Source organism: Bactrocera latifrons, unplaced genomic scaffold, assembly GCF_001853355.1.
Source record: "Bactrocera latifrons isolate USDA-ARS-PBARC rearing strain unplaced genomic scaffold, ASM185335v1 scaffold_267, whole genome shotgun sequence".
Taxonomy (NCBI): domain Eukaryota; kingdom Metazoa; phylum Arthropoda; class Insecta; order Diptera; family Tephritidae; genus Bactrocera; species Bactrocera latifrons.
The window spans coordinates 327,566-348,014 of record NW_017536263.1 but is presented as its reverse complement, the minus strand read 5'-3'; the positions used below and the strand labels follow the sequence as shown (position 1 = coordinate 348,014).

General features: G+C 33.0%; 3 protein-coding genes across 24 annotated transcripts in view; 1 reads left to right on the top strand and 2 right to left on the bottom strand.

The window, feature by feature from the left end:
* Window positions 1-4,338: 4,338 nt before the first annotated feature.
* Window positions 4,339-20,449, bottom strand: part of LOC108969824 (modifier of mdg4-like) — a 32,551-nt gene continuing 16,440 nt past the window's right edge. The window contains exons 5-7 of one of the 21 annotated variants that reach the window (XM_018934781.1): window positions 12,253-12,368; window positions 11,985-12,157; window positions 11,663-11,754 (exon numbers count right to left, since the gene is read on the bottom strand). In XM_018934781.1, the coding sequence (XP_018790326.1) occupies window positions 11,987-12,157; window positions 12,253-12,368 (287 nt within the window). In that variant the 3' untranslated portion in view covers window positions 11,663-11,754; window positions 11,985-11,986. Of the gene's footprint in view, window positions 5,017-5,188; window positions 5,518-6,081; window positions 6,640-6,836; window positions 7,443-7,516; window positions 8,354-8,511; window positions 9,130-9,158; window positions 9,614-9,700; window positions 9,846-10,049; window positions 10,708-11,057; window positions 11,755-11,984; window positions 12,158-12,252; window positions 12,369-12,392; window positions 12,842-12,910; window positions 13,057-13,296; window positions 13,580-13,801; window positions 14,400-14,636; window positions 14,830-14,852; window positions 15,657-15,779; window positions 16,243-20,449 lie in introns of those variants that run through there. The other 20 variants (XM_018934787.1, XR_001993429.1, XM_018934774.1 and 17 more) reach the window with 20 other exon arrangements.
* Window positions 16,320-18,156, bottom strand: LOC108969827. The gene has a single exon (XM_018934790.1). It carries the CDS (start codon window positions 16,931-16,933, stop codon window positions 16,439-16,441), a length of 495 nt encoding a protein of 164 aa, XP_018790335.1. The 5' UTR covers window positions 16,934-18,156; the 3' UTR covers window positions 16,320-16,438.
* Window positions 19,375-20,408, top strand: LOC108969831. 2 transcript variants are annotated; one of them, XM_018934795.1, is made up of 3 exons: window positions 19,375-19,460; window positions 19,892-20,104; window positions 20,162-20,408. In XM_018934795.1, the coding sequence occupies exons 2-3, from the start codon at window positions 19,894-19,896 to the stop codon at window positions 20,287-20,289; spliced, it is 339 nt and encodes a 112-aa protein (XP_018790340.1). In that variant the 5' UTR covers window positions 19,375-19,460; window positions 19,892-19,893; the 3' UTR covers window positions 20,290-20,408. The 2 variants fall into 2 exon arrangements, with proteins under 2 accessions (XP_018790340.1, XP_018790342.1); XM_018934797.1 differs by lacking the exon at window positions 19,375-19,460 and having other exon boundaries at window positions 19,644-20,104; window positions 20,180-20,408.

Genomic DNA, 20,449 nt, shown 5'->3' with positions numbered 1-20,449 from the left:
AACATGACGAGAATAATGCGTGAATTATAGAGTTTGGGGTTTGTTCGTCGAGATGGAGTGCCAGCTAAGCTATTCAAACACAGCGGCGAAGAACTGATATTGAGTATGCATYAGCTTCTTTGTAAAATATGGTTGTACCAAAGCATCTCCAACGATTGGAAGTTAAGGTTCTTACTGGCGAAAATATCGGTCCATATATTTTCGAAAATGATGCCGGTGAAAACGTAACCGTCAATGGCGACCATTATCGCGCGATAATCTATTTGATGCCTGAAATTGAATCTCGTGGYCTCAGTGACAATTCGTTTCAACCAGATGGCATCAATCAATGGATTAATTGAGAGAACACTTTGGTGAGCAGATAATTTCACGTTTTAAGTCAGTCCATGATCCACCAAACTTGTGTACTCTTTGGGAATATGTAAAGTCTAAAGTCTATGCGGACAATACCACTTCGATTCAGACTTTGGAGCAAAACATCGCGCGTGTCATTCGCCAGTTACAAAACGAAATGCTAGAAGACGTCATTGAAAATCGGTCACAACGGATAGACCATCTAAAACGTACCCGCGACCAACATTTGAAAGAGATAACGTCCAAAAAATATATTAAATGTCGAAAAATGCTCTTTCGAATTATAATAAACATGTCGATATTCTAAATCAGACCATCTAAGCATAYAACAACCATACAATCTAAACGATCCAAATCAAATTCTTGTATGGAAAACTATTTTATTTGACAAGATATCTTCACGAAATTTGGCATGAATTCTTKTCCAAAGCAATGGCAAAACATATACATACATACACAAATTTTCCAGATCGGAACACAATAGCATAAAGCTGCAGACAAACTGAACTTTTAAAATCAAGTTCTTGAGTGAAAACTTTTTTATTTGTGAAGAGTTGTGGTTTTGTTTTGTTATTAATTGTTACTGTTTTCATGGTAAATATGTATTTCTTAAGCTGTTTTCAAAGTCTTTACTTACGTGTTAGGAAATGAACCAAAACGGGTGGAATCAAGCTATCGTCTCACTAAATCTCTATTTTCTAARAAAAATATTTACTTACTCACTTAGCGCCTCCATCAAATCAAATTTTTGGACAGGCACAAATACGTACACAACAGTTGCATTGTAGCGGTATGTGGTAGTGACACCAGCGAATATCAGCTGAAATTCCCAACCGACTTATAAAATACTTAATGCACGTCTAATGACCCAACTTTTGCTCCGCAATAAGTCTCACCTGCTAGTCGAAATGATTTACAACTATACAGCGCTACCAATTATATGAGATATTGGTATAATTGTCTAACAGAAAAGGTAATCCCACAGCGACACAATGAATGCATGAAACATTTAACATTTCCCCAAAAACAAAAAGAGAAACTCAACTTAACTTCATACCTTCACGCCGACATACCAAACACAAACCAGTAACATCTTAAGTCGTTGTCTGCCCGCAACCTTTAAAATTGAGTCATTATTTGGAGCACAGCTGTATGTATGGATGAAGCTGTTTTATACACTGTAGTAAATTGAGTCAACACCTCGCTTTAAATGCATTTGTTGAATCAACAGAGCAGCCTCTGAAAAGACATGTGTGACAATGTACGAGTATGTTTGTATATAAATGCATGTGAATAAGTATTTATATCAGCATACTTAGCGAAGACATATTAAATTTACACTTACACTTTTCAAACAAATTTGCGCACATTGTAAATGGCCAAAGCACTTATATAAACAATGCGAAAAAATTAGACTCACTCAGGAGGTAATTCAGACAGCGGTCACTTCCGAAACACCACCAAGGTGACATACACAAATACATACATACTTGTGTACGTACATGGGATGCCAAGTCTCACAGTTACCACCTGCTCGCTCGCATTTAGATATTATAATTTTTATGTTTGTAGACTTGCTGTCTCCAGCAAGCAAGCAGTAAGCTTTACCTTCGGCTATTCTTCTTGTTCAATGAGATCATGTTGGCGCAAACGTGCACCCGCTGCCTGTCAACCCGTCTAACCCACCCACAGCCAGTTACAAAGCACTTGCCGGAGGGAACGATACAAAGCCTCATACACAAGCATAAGCATGTATGCATGCATGTGTGTGCGTTTGTGCTTGTGTATTTGTGTTTGCATGAGAGCATGGCATGAGCAACAGTGGCATGCAAAACTACCATCGTCTACTTCCACATGGGCGACCAAAGAACCAGCCAGCCAACCAAGCAAGCAAGCGACTGCGTGCATTGCGAACATTGTACATTTTACTGCTGTGCCAGCAATAAATTAAAAGCATTCCCGCGGGATTTATTAACCGCACACGCACGGACGCACCAACCTAGATCTGAATCTTTGTGTACAGGGCTGGCTTTGTGTCCCTGCGTCTATGAGCTTGTGTGTGTATGTGTATGTGTTTGCTTATAACCACAACAAAAGCATTGAGGAAWACTGATGGCGCTGTCATTAAAAAGCAATGCAGCACGGAGAAATGACTATGACTGAGACATAAAAGTATCTGCGAGCATTTATGCATTCATAAATGCTACATACCAATATTCTAGCTAACGTAGAAACGTGATACTTACTAATATACATTTAAACAATTACAAAAATTGCCATTTGTACATAGATAAGTACAATGTATTCACCTGCGAACACAAGCAGCCGATAAATATGTAAGTATTTATGTTTATATACAAACATATATATGTATACATTGTGTCAATGAGTTTTAAAGCTGCAAAATTGGGGTATTTCAATATAAGAATTTCTCGCTTTATCCCACTCTAATAAGTCCGATAATCGTAAACTTATCGCATAGCAAAAGGTACAGAAGGTTCTTCAAAGACGTTTGCTGTATTTGAAGGTCAAAGAAGATGTTTATTTAATATTCTTTTCGATCTGAATAACACACTTTTTCCTCGATGTTTTAAGCCTTTCTCAAATTTGGGAAAGCATTAGGCAGCTTCTTCAATAGTTATGTTTGCACGTACATAGGTGTATTTCCATTGTAAATTCAATTTAACGGTTGAATTTGTAAGCAATTGTTATAATCACACAGTCGTAAAAACGTAATAAAATCAGTTTCGAAAAATCGCACCTTAATATTAAACAAGAAATAATGGTCAGCTTTTTATAGTACCCTACACTTCCTGGGCGAAAAAAATTTGTGCAAAATTTCAGATCTATATCTCATAGAATCGAGGGACTAGTCACCCAAATACAAGTGTACAAAGGGACACACAAGCGACCATTGTTAAATTGATCTAGCTCCAAACACAGACCATTTATATACATACATATACACTTTATAGGATCTCCGACGATTTCAGGGTATACAAATGTACGTAGTTACGAAGAAAAACACACCTACAGTTTAACAAGTACTTATTAAGTTGAGTGGCTAAACGTTTCGTTAATACAACCGAGCAGTTATTTGAACGTGTCTAGGAAAAAGTCAGACGGGGATATAAATTGATGCTGGATAATCCAAAATCAARGATTATTACCAGATAATAGTTTTCGATAGGTAACGACTATACTTTTGAATATTTTTTTAATTTTTAGAACATTTTAAAGGGGAAAACGCGATTTATTGTCAAAAAATCTGGTAATACATATATTAAGTAAATTTTTTATTTTTTAATTGGAAAATAACTCCCCGTCGTTTCCTGGTAAATTCTCAAAAATTCCAAACGATCACTTATGAAAGGCACTTGAATCGAAAACGTGAGTTGAGGAGTTAAATTTCGACAGAATATGCTAAAAATATTATGCAGGTAGGGGATAAGTTCGGGTGCAACCGAAAATTTCATACTCTTGCAACTTATTTACAGATTAACCGATATTCGATCGGTATCGATTAATAGTTCGCACGAGAAATGAGAGTGACCCTTRCGCAGCTTCGTTCTGGGTACTGTAGCAGGTTAAATTCCTACTTATCCAGAATAGACACCGACATATCCAATATATGTCCTGCGAGCAATGGGTCTCCCCGTGGAAACAGCAGGTTTCTTGGGCCTTCCGTTAGATGACGTCGTCGACGACTAGACTTCTTGTTGCTTGGGTTTTTTAGTTTAAGTGGTTTGGGAGATATGTACATTAAACTTATTAAGGGATGGGTCCACATCTGCCTCTTAAAGATTTTCAAACTACTTATACTCCTCACCACCGCAAGCATTTGCATCAAATTACAGTTTTTAGTTTACGGTAATAAAAACAACAGTTACATAACTTTTTGCACAGGTATATAAATGTTAAAATCTCACCCCTACTTTAATTAAAATACCCTTTCTAATTTTAACAGTTCTACATACATACATATGTAATTTCGAAATTTGATATTTATTTTTTTYATCAACGTTATTTCTTAAATTCCTTTATGCTATTAAGGCTTTAAAAAAAAAATAAAAAAACTTGTTTATCTTATAGCGATCACTTTTCTGTAGTCAATGCCTAACTATCTCTGTTATTGTAAATATTTAGCTTTAAATGGATATCTTAAATATTTATAGTTTGTGTAAATGCTAGGTTTTGAATATGGACCACTATTATCGATTTGTATGCACATATGAACGAACGAACAACAGGATCTTTAACACATAGAAACAAATTTTTGAAATAAAATGCAAACATACCACATATACACAAATATTTGAGGTAGTTTTCGAAATAGCAACTTTATGATATTGAACACCAAAAATCAATTCGTGATTTCGGCTTCGTTATGATTCGAGCTCAATCCACTAAAAACTCTTTCCGGCGGATGATTATGTTCGACATTCCGCACCGAAAACTCCTCCTCATTGACATCGGTTATAAGACGGGCTTTACAATTGCGACTGCGCTGCTTTGCACATATCCAATATTTACGTGATTTCACCTTTTTAGCGCATATATAGGAATAACCATCACAGATCATCTTGCGAGCGCCACGCTGCCCCAAAACATAACGAATAGATTGTATGGCACAAATATCAGAGCCCTCTGTAATTAAAACAACTAAAAATCCAATTAAAATGATTAAGTATGTATATAAGAGAGGGGCAAATGAATTAATGTTAATTGTTTAAAGTTTTTAAATAAATATAAATGTATAGTGAAACAAGTTTACTTATTTTAGCACTGAAAAAGAAGCAATACACTTTATTAATTTTTTTTTTTCATTGTATATATCTTTTACTATTCCGTCGTCATATGCTTCCACACTTTTGTATTAATGTTATTACAGTTCTTTTTTGAAATCTTTGCGATTATTTGCCGGTGGTGACGGTGGTGGTGGATGGTTGTGGTTTTGATTTTTAATTAGCAAAGCGCCAGTCTTAGCGCAAGTGATGATGCGCGCACGGCAGCGATTGTCGCGATTTTTTGCGCACAGCCAGTAAGTTTTGGGGCCCTTACTGTTATTTCTGAAGTATGCAAAGCCGGCGAATAACAATTTCGGTTTTCCTTTTTTGCCTTGTGTAATCATTAAGCCGCATTTCTTGGCTAAAGTCTCCAAAGCTGGAAATAGAAGTAAACAATAGGAAAGCATGGGTCAATATAAGCTTCATAAAATCYTTAAACGACTCTGAATTATCATATTACTAAAGATTAGAAAGCTTAAAGCGTTACAGTTAATAATAAAAGTAGTCAAAAGTCAGCAAGTTTCTATGTTTAATTACTATTTAATTATTTATAAATATGTGTATATAGTATATGTAGCAATTTATTAAATAAATAAGTTATAATAAAAATAGCACATAACATTTTAATTATGCGCAATACAATCTTACAGCAAGTATTATTTTTATAAGCATCATCGAGTATTCAAATTAATATTATTTTAGGCTTTTATTTATTAAAATTTTGTCACAATAAAGAAAACTCATTACAAAATATTTCACCGAAGCAGTTTATTATTTTATACACCATTTTTAACATCAACTCACCAATTAATGCGTACGTAGTAATAACACTCAATACGAAATATTGAAATTTTGTATTATTTTCTTCCATTAAACAACGTTTTATAACTGTAATCCACACACTGTTGAACTAAAAACTTCAAAATGACAAAAAAAACAGAACGTGTTGTGTTCAAATTTATTTGGGTAATGATAGTAACAAATTAATTAAATATAGATGGTACATACCAGCAAATACACCAAATTTCTTACACTGCATTAACAAGGAATTTATTCATATTTAGATTATGTTTTAAGCCGTAAAACTATAAATGTAAGTAAGCAAAAAATCTTGATAATTATGTATTGTTATAAGCCATATGCATTATTATTATATATACGAAAATCTTATGGATTAATTAGGATTATTCTCTCTGTGAATATACAATGTCCTTTAATATCCTTTTCGGAGAAAAACCATTTAGTTATCAAACATCGATTTACTCGTGCGAATGTTCGCCATTTCTTAAGACGTAACGTTCTACACCGTTAACAACTCGTGTTGTTGCTCGTGCCTTGCATTTAGCACTTTTATACCGGGCACAACGCCAATTGGTACTCTGCTTCAGCATTCGATCGATAACAAATTCGAATGAGTTAATAATCAACTTCTTACGCTTCTTCTTGGTATTTCCAAATGATGCTAGCGCAGAGAGCGGCAATGTCTTGGATTTTTTGCCTGTAAAGATAAAAACTCAATTAGTATATGGGAATGATATTTATWCTATATACAGTATGAGTAGAAATAAAGTTAAAAAAAATTTTCATTGGTTAAATGTTATGCTGCATAAAACTTTATTCAAAGTTTCTTGTAATGAAGTAGTAATCAGGATAATTCATTTCTTTCTCAATTGTTGTAAATATACCGTAGATGTATTTATGTAACATATGTATTTTATTTTGCCATTAATTCAGTTACATTTTTTGAAAATCAAACAATATATCCCTTAAACCGATTTCGCTATAATCAGAATACAATAGTATCATAAATTGAACTGTAAACTGTACTTGTATCCAGTCCTCGATATTTTACACTTTAAATGTTTGTATTTATTGTTTGTTTATATAGCTTTTGATTTATGAGTACTATTCAATTTATATCTATTGTTGGACAATTTTGCGATGATAAACATATTATTGCAGTTAATGCCATTTTCCCACAACACAACCCCACAAATATCGTTGCACTTATGTACCACTCGAACCCATTTCTTCGCCTTCTTTTTTACATTCAAACATCGAGAATTTTTTTTTTTTTTTTTTTTTTGTAGTAGTTAATACAGCAATTTTTCCTTCAAATTAGCACACGCGTTCCGAGGTTTTGTTTACATGTCAATAACAAAGAAGACAAATATTTTGCATCGTTTTGTTAGACTTATACTACATTCCCTGTAGCATCACCCTCTTACTTCGACATCATATTTTCTATAAATTATTATTTTTACGAACATTGTTATCATGAGTTTTTTTGTAATTGGGAATCTGTAATTGAAAATAAAAATCATTTAGTAAATTAATAAATAGTTGTTTGTGTAGCATATTTTTAAAATAAGTACCTGGAGTATTCAGGAAAATTGATTTTGCAAGGCGAAAAATTCTGTGTCCTGTACATATATATATATATATTAGCCCTTCGAGAAATTTATATATTTTATATTATTATATACACAGCAAATAATACCATAACGATATGAAATATAATCACTTTAATATTTTACAACAAATAAACTGAAATCCCTTCACTGATTCGTAATTCGAAATTATCATTAAAAATATATACATATTATATTTTAATTTAGGCACAAAACATATTATATACATATATTGTATATATTATATTATTACTATTTTGTTATATAATAAATTTGCACTATTCTCACTTTTTTGCAGAAGCTTTAAGATTTACAAATATCTAGAATAAATACATACTAAAAATAGATATTTGCTGCTTTGTATACAATACAAATAATTCAAATTCTCCGTAACACAACTATCAGTTATAAGTGTTACGACCCACTCTGCATCCAAGCTATAAAGGCCTAGACTAGTTTTACATTGGTGCCTTTGAGTATCAGTTTAGTTATTACTACGGATATGTGATTTTCTCTCCATTAATGTATTCGCATTATGATTGTGAAAACTTGTATGTACAATGCGCCCATTTTCAGTGTGTACACGACCGTGACATTTTCGTCGCGTTGTATATTGCGTACACCTCCAATATACCTTATTCCGTATTCGCTTTTCATGCACATAATGAAATCCTCTATGTACTAATAATGTACGTCCTTTTTGGCTAGAAATATAATGGATGTCTGAAGCATCATCCACATCTAGTGTAGCCCGATGCATAATTTTAGCATTATTTATGGAACCCTCAAACGATGTGGCGCCTGCAAATGAAATTAAAAGCAATCATTATAGTTCCTTACATAAAAATTGTATGCATATATGCTTATGTTAAAAACTGCAGGTAAAAAAATTAAACGCTCACCATTTTCATGAAATTTGTATCACAAAAACGTGCATGATCAAGCATCAAACGCCTCTATTTACATAATTCTCATTTCTATTCTATTCTATAGCATAGTACAAATATATATGTATATAATATCAATAAAACAGAATTATTGTTCATTGAACTAAACATCAACATGTTAACTTTTTTGTTGTTATTGCTGTTAAGCATTCTACTGATGTTGCAGGGTGGCGCTACCGATACTTTGTGTTAGAATTTCAATTTTAACATTTCCATCAACTTCCACTTCGTGCTCCTCATCGCCTTTCATAGCTGTCACACTGTAGCACTGTTGGTTCAGTTCCTGTTGATGTTGATCGTACTGTTGCTGTTGTTGGTGGTGGTGATGATGTTGTTGGTGCTGTGCTTGTTTGCTCGATCCATATTTGTTGCGCTTTAGCTCTGCATGAATATGTTCCGCTTTGTTGATGATAAACTTTGGTGGACTGCCTTTTATCATTGTGATCCGTGCTGGACACTTAATCTTTTTGGTTGCCATCGAACTACAGCGCCATAGTATTTTTTTCTTATTTTCACTCATTATTAGAAAACGTACGCCGTTGGCCATTATAGCGGGTCTACCGCGCAACGATTGTGTGAAAAAGACTAGCACATCCTCCGGGTTTGGCACCACATCATTTGCAAGAACAACTGCAACGCATCACGTTTGGTTGTTGGCGTATGAAAATATATAGAGAAAAGGATAAAATGTGTTAGTGATTATATTTAAATAGTGCTTAGTTTACTTTTTAATACACTCCAAGTGTTAGCAAACGAATATTTTCAAATGCCTAATTGTTTATTAATACCACAAGTGCTACAATATGGAACTTGTTTTCATTTTTTTCTTTTTTGTTTTTTTTTTTTTGTTTTACATAAACTTAAATAATACACAGTTATAATTTGTAGAGTTTAAATTGTGAACATTTCTTGCTCATTATCAATTTCCACATCAGCCACGGTTTGAATATTTATTGCCGCCAAATGAGGTGGAAGTGCGTTTGCAATTGCCAGTGGAGCGACATTGGTGCCTTGTTGCCTTTTGCTTGACTTCACATGACGATGTTTATGAATTTGGCGAAAATCACTGCTATCATATTTATTCATGCAAATCAATACGGGACAACGAATACGCCTRCAGTTAAAAAAAATATATATAAAACAAAGTTGAAATTATTAATGCAGAGAAAACTGGAAGGGGCTCTGTAGATGTTGCACTTACCTGTAGTACCAGTGGCAGCGCCAGAATAAATTCGTACGGTTCTCATTATTGCGAAAATATTTGAGTCCATCCAACCAAAGCAACTGGCCACCACGTTTCGAGACGGAAAATTGTATCTTTGGTTGTGTTGCGTTGAATTGGCATCCTTAGATGTGTTGAAAGCGAGTTAGTAAAAGAAAAGAGATTTATTTATGAAAAGTAAGTGTTAACTTTAGTTTTCTTAGTTAAAGTTACTGCACAAATTTTTAAAAAGAAGTTTCACACAAAATTTATGAAATAGACCATCATGCTTTACAACTTCGATGGACAGTTTTTATATTATTACTATTTATTATTATGTTTCTTTTTTTTTTTGATTTTCATACGTACTTTTAAAGAAAAATTTGCTTTAACAACAACAACGCGCATCCTATCGTACAAAAACAGACTTTCAAGAAAAATTTCACAAATTTGCTTTTTGAAAATCGAATTTGGGCTTATAAGACACGGCGCATACAATAACTTATTCATACTACTAAATTAATATTAGTTTAGCTATATGTAATTAAAAATTATTTTTACAAGAATTCATTTCTCCATTCATTTTTGGTATGGCGATACTTCTGCACTGCACTTCAGATTTGTATACTAGAAAATACAACATAAACAATCACCATATTTTTGGCTCAGATTTCATTATGCGGATTTCAATATCTTCTAAGCCTTAAGATCGTCTATGTCGTCGTGCAATGAGTCAATATGACCCTCATCGAGTAGTGCACAATCTTTGGGTAGAAAAGGTTTAATTTCAATATCATTGCTGGTTACATGTTTATGCTGATGGCATAAACGTAAATTTAACGTTGTCTCATCGTATATCGCAATGGCGGGACACTTCTCTTTGTAGTAATTACTGCACTTCCAATACTGGCGGGAGCCACGTTTCTTGTTACGAAAGAAGCGAAATCCATTTATAACCAATAATTTTCCACCATTTTTTTTCGAATCAATAAAATCGATTTGAAAACCTGTAAAAAGAAATTACACACGGTTAGTACAATAAATTAGTTTATGTATAAGCAACTATAAATAAATAAATTTATACAAAATAAAAATACACTACAAATTATGTAGTGCACTAAAGCTAGTTAGAAGTAAAATTCATGGAAAATTTAACCAAATTAAAGTTGAACTCACAGTATTCGCTCTACAGTCAAATATGGCTAATGTAATTATAGTTTCCACTTAAATATTGCAAATATAAGCTACGGCAAGCTTACAAAAAAAAATAATAAAAATATACATACTTAATTTTTAGCGAACTAAAGTTTGTGGTTAGTACATTCGATTATTTCCTGAAATACATAAATCAAAAACCTTTGCTACAAACAAGATGTTTATTGTAGTTATATATAATAAAAAATAATGTTGTAGTACAGGCGCATTTTTGACCATAGTCTTTTTCCTAAATATTTAAACTGTATTATAAAAAATTATCGAAGTAAATGGCGATAATTTTCGAAGCGGTTACTCAACATACATATAATATATAATTATGTATGTATTTAGAACTTAGCTAACTAAAACGTCTACGTTTTTATTGCATATTCCAGGTGAATTTCCCTTGCCATTATTAAGTTGGCAGTAGTGTCTAGTATAAAATTATTCCTCCTTCACAATCGAATGGTTATGTACGCCCTTTATAACGCAACGTGTTGGTGCCGCAAAACTAGTGATTGCTCGTGCCTTACAATTGCTATGCCACTTTGTGCACTTCCAATACACTTTCATGCCATAGATGTTGTTTTTGATGAAACGATGACCTTCATATGATAGCAGCTTGTTGCCTCTCGATGTGGTGCTATATTTGATAGCCCCCCAGTCATCCAAGGTACGATTTTCCAGAAACAACGGTTTACGCTTAGACAAGCCAGTTTTAACTTTAAGCGCTTTGCCTTCGGCGCTAATGTTTTTGGAATCGTGCAAGGTCGTCAATATGGGCAAGAAACTTTCATCGCCGCAGGGCATCTCAAATTTACAATTCGTTATGCTATACTGAAAGGTTCTCATTGAATCTGAAATTAACAACAAAGACAAAAAAAAGAGACAGTGACAGTGACAGTTATAGAACAGGAACACAAATAACTTCATTTACTAGTTATAATAAATATACGAACTGAACGATCTTAATCTATAATTTTTACAGTCATAAATGTAATTACTTATACAACATTCTAAACGCATTAAAAAATTCATTTGTTTTTTTGTTAATGATCGACTAAAACATTTTATTTGGCAACACCACCTCTAACTGCGCAACGACATTAAATCTTTTAGAAAAAGTTCAGTGCGCTGCAATCCAGCCTGATTACGCGGATATTTTCGTGTGTGGTTATGCTCGAAAGTGCGATGAAGTATGCGTTCAGTGCCCTGTTTATCACGCGCTGTCACCACTCGCGCCCGACACCAAGTAATGTCCTGTGGAGAAACAAAAATGCAAACTTACCAAATAATCACAAATTGTTCGCAAAAGAGAGAATTTAAGGTAAGTGAGGATATTAAGAATAAATTGCCTTTTTCGAGCAGATCCAGTAGGTGCGCGTGCTTGATTTGCGATTCTTCACAAACTTTTGATTTCCATAAACGAGTACTGTACAACCGCGTTGGCCGGTACTGAAAGTAGCGATTTCTGCAAAATACAAATTAATATCATTAAACCTTTATGCTTATGCGATGAGTAAATGAGATTAGAAACATCCTATAACAATATCCCAAACTCAATTTTGAGAAGCGTTAATCGCAACGGCTTAGCAGAAATATAACATTAGATGTTTAGTTTTGTTTGTATGTGCTTGAAAGTGTATTTTCAATAAGTATTTTGGTTTTGCAATTTAACATGCATTGGATTCACAACCAAAGGAAATGTCTTTATGAAAAAGCTGCATTTTGCGCAACGCACGACATTTCGTTCTTCATATGTTCTTGAACATATTTGTTTGAGTCTGCAATACTTAAAATTGTGCACGCTGATTGCTCTATCGATGTTTTGCGCTTTTTACGAGCTACTTTTTGTGCGTGATTATGACGGCAAGACTCCAACACGATTTTTTGTACACCATCAATAACATCAGTAACCACGCGTGCATTGCACTTAGTGCTACCCTATAAACATAATAAATAAAACACACTTTTCAATATGTTGAGGTATGACGAAAATATATTCACACTTACCTTTTTCGCGCATATCCAATAAGTCTTCAAGCCGCTACGTCGATTTCGTACATAATTGTATCCCTTGAAAACTAGCAACGTGCAGCCACGCTGGCCCAAAGTGAATGAGAGTAAACTTTCAGACACATCCATGTCCCGTGGTTCATCTGCAAGAAACGAAGTAAATAAGAATTCAACTTAACAAACTACATTTTAACAAATTGTGTGGCTTTTTACTAACTGCTGATACATACATAAGAGCAATGACCCTATTAATTTTGCGTATTTTGACATAAATGTTTTTTTTTTTTCTCGTTCAAAGATAGTATTCATATATTTTGTTTTAAATTTATTTGCATACTTCACTAATGAAATTAAAATAAAATAAATTAATTCAGTTCAACTAAAATATCCATATAAGTGAAAATACAAAATATGTATTTTATTCCATTTTGCGATTGGCTTAAAATGGCGGGTGATTATGTTGCTCGCATTTGACTATAACATCGTGTCGGCAATCCTCATCTATCGTCACAACGCGCGCTTTGCACTTGTGTATACCGGCGCGTGCGCAGGACCAGTACGTTTTCGAACCGGACGATTTGTTGCGCGTAAAGCTATAGTCGCCCACCTTCAATTTGCGGCTACCACGAAATCCCGTTATATAGGAAAAGTAGTTAGCTGTTCGGCCTGTAACAAAATAAGACAAATAAAACGAAAAAGTTCGATTAGCAAAATCTTATATCTTTTTGCTTAAAATCAAATAAACTTCATAATTATCAAATATGTATAAGTACAGTAATGCTGCATAGTTTATTATGCGGAACAGATAAAGTTATCCATAAATTTAAGTTTTTTTAAATAATTTTATTGCTTGAATGTCGTTAGCATATTGTTGTCATTAATAGTATTCTTATTATTGTTATTTTATGTACTAATTGTAAAATAAACTGAAGAAGAACTTCATAAATTCAGAATTAACCTTAATGAATGGCGTTAATACACCTACAATAATACATATATTTTTAGTCCGAAATATTCGTTTCTCTTCTGCCACTGGTTAAGGTATATGTGCCTTTACAATATGTTATCGTATCGCCAGTGTTGGTAAGGTTTACCTTGCCAGCAACCGGAGTAGTATTATTAGATGTCATTGCAGCTGCCGCCGCTGCAGCTGCTTTCAGTGATCCATACTTTCGAGCTTTTGTAATAACCTCGTGATTATGTTCACTATTCAACACCGTTAATGTGTTGCCTTTTGTCTTGATACGCGCACGACAGCGTAATACAGCGAATTGGCTACAGCGCCAATAGGTGACCTCTTCACGGCTAACGTGTCTATTGAATGTGTGCTGCTTCAGCACTAGTTGCCTTGTACCATATTTGCTCACCACAAAAACGGGACCCTCAAAGGCGTTATGTGTATGCAGTTGTTGTGCAGGGGCCCGTTCAGTTGGCTCATGTAGAATTGTTGGTTGTAAATAGATCTCCTCTTCATATATATCTTTATCTGAAAGTGAAATAGTTGTAAAATCGTGCATTAGTTCAGGTGTAAGAGAGAATTGTACAAAACTATAACAATATATGCGTGAATTTTATATAAAATAAAATAAATCATATTTTACGTAAAAGCTAGCTTCAATTAAATATGATTTTTGCGAACTACTGTTTCTTTATTTTAAATAATTTGCTTATTTCTTTCTTTGTTAAGTTATAAATATTTCAAACATGATTGCAAGACGAGTACTTCTTCCGACAAGCAGGAGTATGGGATCCTCCAATCAAGACAAGACCACCTTTCAGTTCGTCAATGGTTATATTGGCGGGACAATTAGGCGTTATGCAATACCAATGACTATTGTATGCTCTTGAACGTAATAATTTGTATTTTACTCCCCTCAATATGAGATACCTAAATTGGTTTTCCGTGATAATAATGGCTAAAAGAAGAAAGATAAAATGCTAGCAATTAAAATATATTATTTATTATTTAATTCAAAATATTTGAACTTAGCTTGAACTAATACAGTGCAGAAAAACTTTCCCAAATATACAATAAAGTTTCGCTTATAAATTATTTGGAATAGTACATTTAGGGCTTATTAACATAAAGTAACCGTGAAAATCTTACATACTATTTTGTATTTTATCTTTGTTATATACTAATATTTGAGAGAGATATCTTATTTTCTTACTAAGTGATTTATTACTTTAAAAAGCTAATTAAATACGTACATTTTTTAAACTTTAATTTTCTACAATTATTTTCATTTTAACGGCCATACGATAATACTTAGATGTGTAGGAATAGACGAGTATATACATATGTAAGTATGCATATGTATGGAGCACATATTAACTGTAAAATTTTGATGAATGCACTGCTTGACTTATAATGTCAAAGCAAATTCTGCTCTTGATAACGCCTTCGATGGCATCGTTTCAGGCGTAAACTTGGGCGGGTGATTGTGTGGATGTTTGCCCAATTTAATGGAGCCATCCCACTTTGTAATGCAGCGGGCGGTACATTTGTTATCCGATACCCGCCTCCCATTACCTCTGGAACAAATCCAGTTTATCGTCGAACGAAAACTAGCTTCCTTTTTATACATGAACCCGTTGAAAATTAGATTATAACCTTGTTTTTGATTGCGCATGTATAATACCTCTTGGTTTTCCAACCATACACCTAATGGAAAAGGCATGGTATATATAACGGCATCTCTTTTCTGTGATTCGTTTTCAGCATCTCTGCAATCCGAACTCCCTGGAATTTACGTTAAAATTAATATTACAATTTATTAGGCATCGTTACGAATTTTTTTAAATAGTAAAAGCAATATATTTTACAGTGAAAAAAACAGCAAATAATTATATTTCTTATAAAATTAAGATTTATTTTTAGTTTAGTTGAAATTGTGAACTATCATCAACGTATTGCTACTGCATTGTCATGTTTAGTTCCGGTTCCACGTTTTCGTCACGCCGAAGACAATCATCTGGTGGCGTGCTTGCATAGTTTGAATCATCTGTATTATAATGTGGCTGTCGACCGGAGAGCTTTGAACCTAAGTCAAGTTCTTTAAGGCAGATTGTGTTCAATTCATTGCAAATTCTACGTCCGCACTCGATTTTCTCCGATTCATTGGCATGCGTGTGCATGCCGTACAAACGTACATAACGTTTCGGTGAGACAATTAGACGAGCTCTACACTTATGCTTCGTGCAACGTATGCAGCGCCAATAACGTCCACGATTCTTTCGGTATAAGTAATTGTTGAGCACAATTAATGGATATCCCCGTTGACTAAAGATGAATTCCAAATCAGCGACGTCGTACTCAATATTTGTATCTGAAACCAAATACCCTTATTTAAACATGTGCATGTACGTAAAGAAACAAACTTATACCGAATAAAACAAAACCGTAGCCTAGTTTCAAAATCAAATATGTTTCTCCTATTATTTATTACAAATTTTATGTGTATGTACGTACATAACTAAAAACATATGTTTACTCTACGGCTAGTGACATTCTTTAATTATAAGCTAATCATATACTAAACGATTAATTTCAGCCACGTCGATGTGATACAGCGTTGGTATTGTTGTGGTCACATTCACCTCGTGTTGCGCTTCCTTACAGCAACGACAATTTTCCATAATTTTGTTTTCTAACGATATTTCCTTCGATTGTTGTCGTTGCACATTTTCTAAATATTTTATTGTGTTCCAATTAATTACATTTTCCAATTCATTGTTACGTGTTAATAGTTTTGCGTCTATGATTGCCGATATTTCATCGACGTTCGGGGTCATTGCCAAATTAATTGCAGGATAAAAAACATAATAAATCATAACCAAAAGATACGACACCACATTGATCATGCATAATACTAAATATTTGTATGGAAAATTTTTAAACCCCAGATGCTTCAACGGCGCAAGAACCCAAAATATATAGAAAGTAAACAGCAACACTGCACATAAATAACAAGCGAAGCCCTGTATTGCCCGATAAGATGTTGGTGCGGGGTTCGGCATTACGTGAAGAATAATTTTGATCGCAACTGACTGGCCACATTGAAATAGAATTTAATTTTTGACAGTTATGTCAAAAAAACAATTGAATAAATATGATTTAAAAAATAGAAAATTAATAATTGTGGTTTTATACCCAACACATATTTTTATTTGTTCTCGTATAAGTTTCGCAAGCTTGACATTTGTTTATTTTATTAATATTTATGTTACAGAATCTTTAGATTAAATGTTATTATCACCTTATAGCACGAAAATTTTTGCACTTTATGGAGCGTCAAAATTTTGATACTTTAACAACATTTTAAGCACCATCTTTTGACCAATTATGCATTTTTGTCGCTACAACAACAACAATTTTGCATTGCGGTAGTTGAACCTTACTCAGACTTAGCTTTAACATGATCTGTATAATTCTAGGGGGGTAAAATTAAAAGCAATATTACTTACCCTTACTTTATGTACTTTATGAAAAAAAAAAACGAAATCACAAGTAGAAATATATTCAGTGTTTAAAGCAAATTACGGACAATTTTTCAATAGTACTACTACGTTAAAGAAATTCAATGGTCGACTCTTTGAACATATTTAGACATGACAGCCGATCAATTAAAATTATTAAGAATTCAGATAAATGAAGTGATAAGCAAAATTTCAATTAAAATGTATATTTTTTAATGAAAATTAGAAATTTCTATTATGGAAAGTAGAAACGAAAAAGCTTACTATGCGTAATTTTAAGAGGAATTTAATTTATTTACAAAGAATTGTAAAATTCTTTCTGTACTTCAATTTTACATTCTTAAACCATGCTCCAAATGGGATGCTAGAAAATCTTCAGATTCTTCCATGACTACTATACTATATATAGTTTGTTATTACATATTATGAATAAATTGCGTTAATTATTAAAAAATTAACAATGCTGCTTTTTTATGCATAACCACTATATACATACAGATATGTCACATACACGTGATATATCTTATAATTTTATAATTGTGGCTGTTATTTAATAAAAGTATGTGGTAAGTAGTTCCTTAACACCAAATGTTTTTATGCTCAGGAGCAAATTCACGTTGTAAATGATAAACATTGTATTTTGAATAGTTTTGTAGTTAAATATTGCGCCAAAATAAGCAAAAAATTGACAAACAATCTGCGAAGACTCCTCCATAAAAAGTTTATATATGGTTATTAAATTCATTCTAGGAAACTTTTAGAATATGTATTATTATTATTCTTTACTCACTTGGATAATATTTGGGAATTATCAGCCGTTTTCGTAAATCGTTTTTATAATGGGCTTAAAGTTCCATTCAAAAAATTCACATACTCTGATTAATATTTCCATTATATTTTATAGTTACATAGTTCTTGTAGGAACCAGAGCCCATTCACCAAAATTAACACGAAATACACATAACACAGTTTCACACCCTATGGATTTTCTCATGAATAACTTGTTATATAGATGATAACACAGAAATTATATTATTAGTTTTATAAAAATATATATAGATAAAATGCACAATATTATTTTATAAGCTACGAAAAATGCGGCGAAAATAGTCAAACAATAATTGCGAAACAATATACGCTTCAAAATGGCGTTTCGAAGTACAGGTATGCATCAAATATACGATTTAGGGTTTGCCGTGAAAAGAATATTTTAACTGCTCATATTATTGGATTATATTGGTGATACTTCAGAATATTTACTTATTGCAAAAAATTATAAAATATGTATTGTAACTGAATATCTATTTAGAATAGACTTATAATTTGATATTTAAATTATGCAGCACTTTAAAAAAAAGTTATCACACTAATTTGTATATCGACAACATCTGAATTAAAAGTAACGACGTATGCAACCCTACCTAATTTTTTTTCGTTTACCGAATGACGCGTGACACAAACAAAATTTCACCCATCCTACACAAAAATAAATAAATTTATATTTAATCCTCACAATTAGTGATTTTGTTGTTTTATTTCATGAATAATTTAATATTTTATTATATACGTTAATGTGATTTGATTGGAATATTAAATATATTTAAACTTTTCAGCAAATTTATTAGAGTCGGACTCGGCATGGATTGAAACTCGTCCTCTAAAAGGAAAACGTGGACGTCGTCCTAAACAACCAAAAAAGGATGAGCGTCTAGCAGACAGAGTATTAGCTGCTGTACAACGCGGTCGTGGGCAACCTGCTTTATACGCCTCTACTACCAAAGGCGGCATGAAACTTATCTACGAAGGACATCATTTTCGATTCACATTCCGAAGAGGTCCATATTCAATTTTTCAATGTTGTTATAAGGAGAATATGCAGGAATGTAAAGTTCGGGTGGTTACTGATCAGAAACGTGTCTTCCCCCTGGACGGAGAACATGTGCATTTCATGCAAGCCACAGATAAAAGTGTAACATCAATGACTTTTGAACCTGATGGTCATTTGGACGATGAAGATAGTCAAGAGCAGCACGAACAAAGTGACGCCTTCGATGAGTATGAGATACAGGTAACTGATTCAGTACAGACAAATGAGCCGCAAACAATGGAATTGGATAATTCGGAAGAGTTTTTGGCAGAGCCAAACGAGGATACATCTGTTTCCTCGGACACAAATGATTTTCGAGAAAAAATAAAGCGACGCTTACAAAAAGCACTTTTAGGCAAAAAGAAATGATACGACAATTTCGAATCGTTTGAATCAACTACATATAATTATAAATATTTTTTTATTATAGATTTTATAATCTTCTGTATGCAGACATTGAATAGCAAGTGCCTTAAGTGGGTAGTACAGTGCATAAGAATATGAAGATAATTAATAAAAAAAAAATATAAGTGCCTATATACTGAATTTTAATATATTACGGGACAAGCATCTTTGGCTGATATATGCGTATACTCGTAAACTAATACATTTTTTCCAATATTTATTTACAGTAATGCAACATGTACGTAACTGTGGTCCGCAAATGTTTATTTACAGTCGTAAGGGCGGCACACTGTTGGCGATAAATGATTTTATATATCGCTCAAATTTAAAGCGTTTCGGAAGAAATAGTGACAAGGTATACTGGGAATGTATTCACAATCGTTCCAAAAAATGCCGAAGTCGTTTAAAAACTATTGGCGATGATCTATACGTTACAAATGGTAAATATTCAGCGTTTAACTTGAAACTATTAATAAATGTAAATAATTTTCCTCAAGATGTTCACAATCATATAGGTGATGGTCAACGCATTACTACCGCTAGACGGGCTGGTTTGTTAATTTATAAGAAATTTAGTTCAATAGGACAAAATGTAGGAAAATTACAATGCAATACGATCTCTTAGAAAAGTTAAATATGTTTAAAATGTTAAATGACCAATGTTTAGTTTATTTGTTATGGACAATATACTTAGATAGACATGTATTATTTTTATATTAATAAAATTCAGTCCATATATCATAATTTTAAAGTATATACTTGCATATGGGGGTGAGATTCAAAAC

What these genes read in the sequence shown, in the direction of transcription:
- LOC108969827 (XM_018934790.1), bottom strand. Translation starts at nt 16,933, where the DNA reads ATGCCGAACCCCGCACCAACATCTTATCGGGCAATACAGGGCTTCGCT.
- LOC108969831 (XM_018934795.1), top strand. Translation starts at nt 19,894, where the DNA reads ATGCAACATGTACGTAACTGTGGTCCGCAAATGTTTATTTACAGTCGT. An exon ending in TGATCTATACGTTACAAATG is followed by an intron (nt 20,105 to 20,161) that starts GTAAATATTCAG and finishes ATTTTCCTCAAG; the next exon opens with ATGTTCACAATCATATAGGT.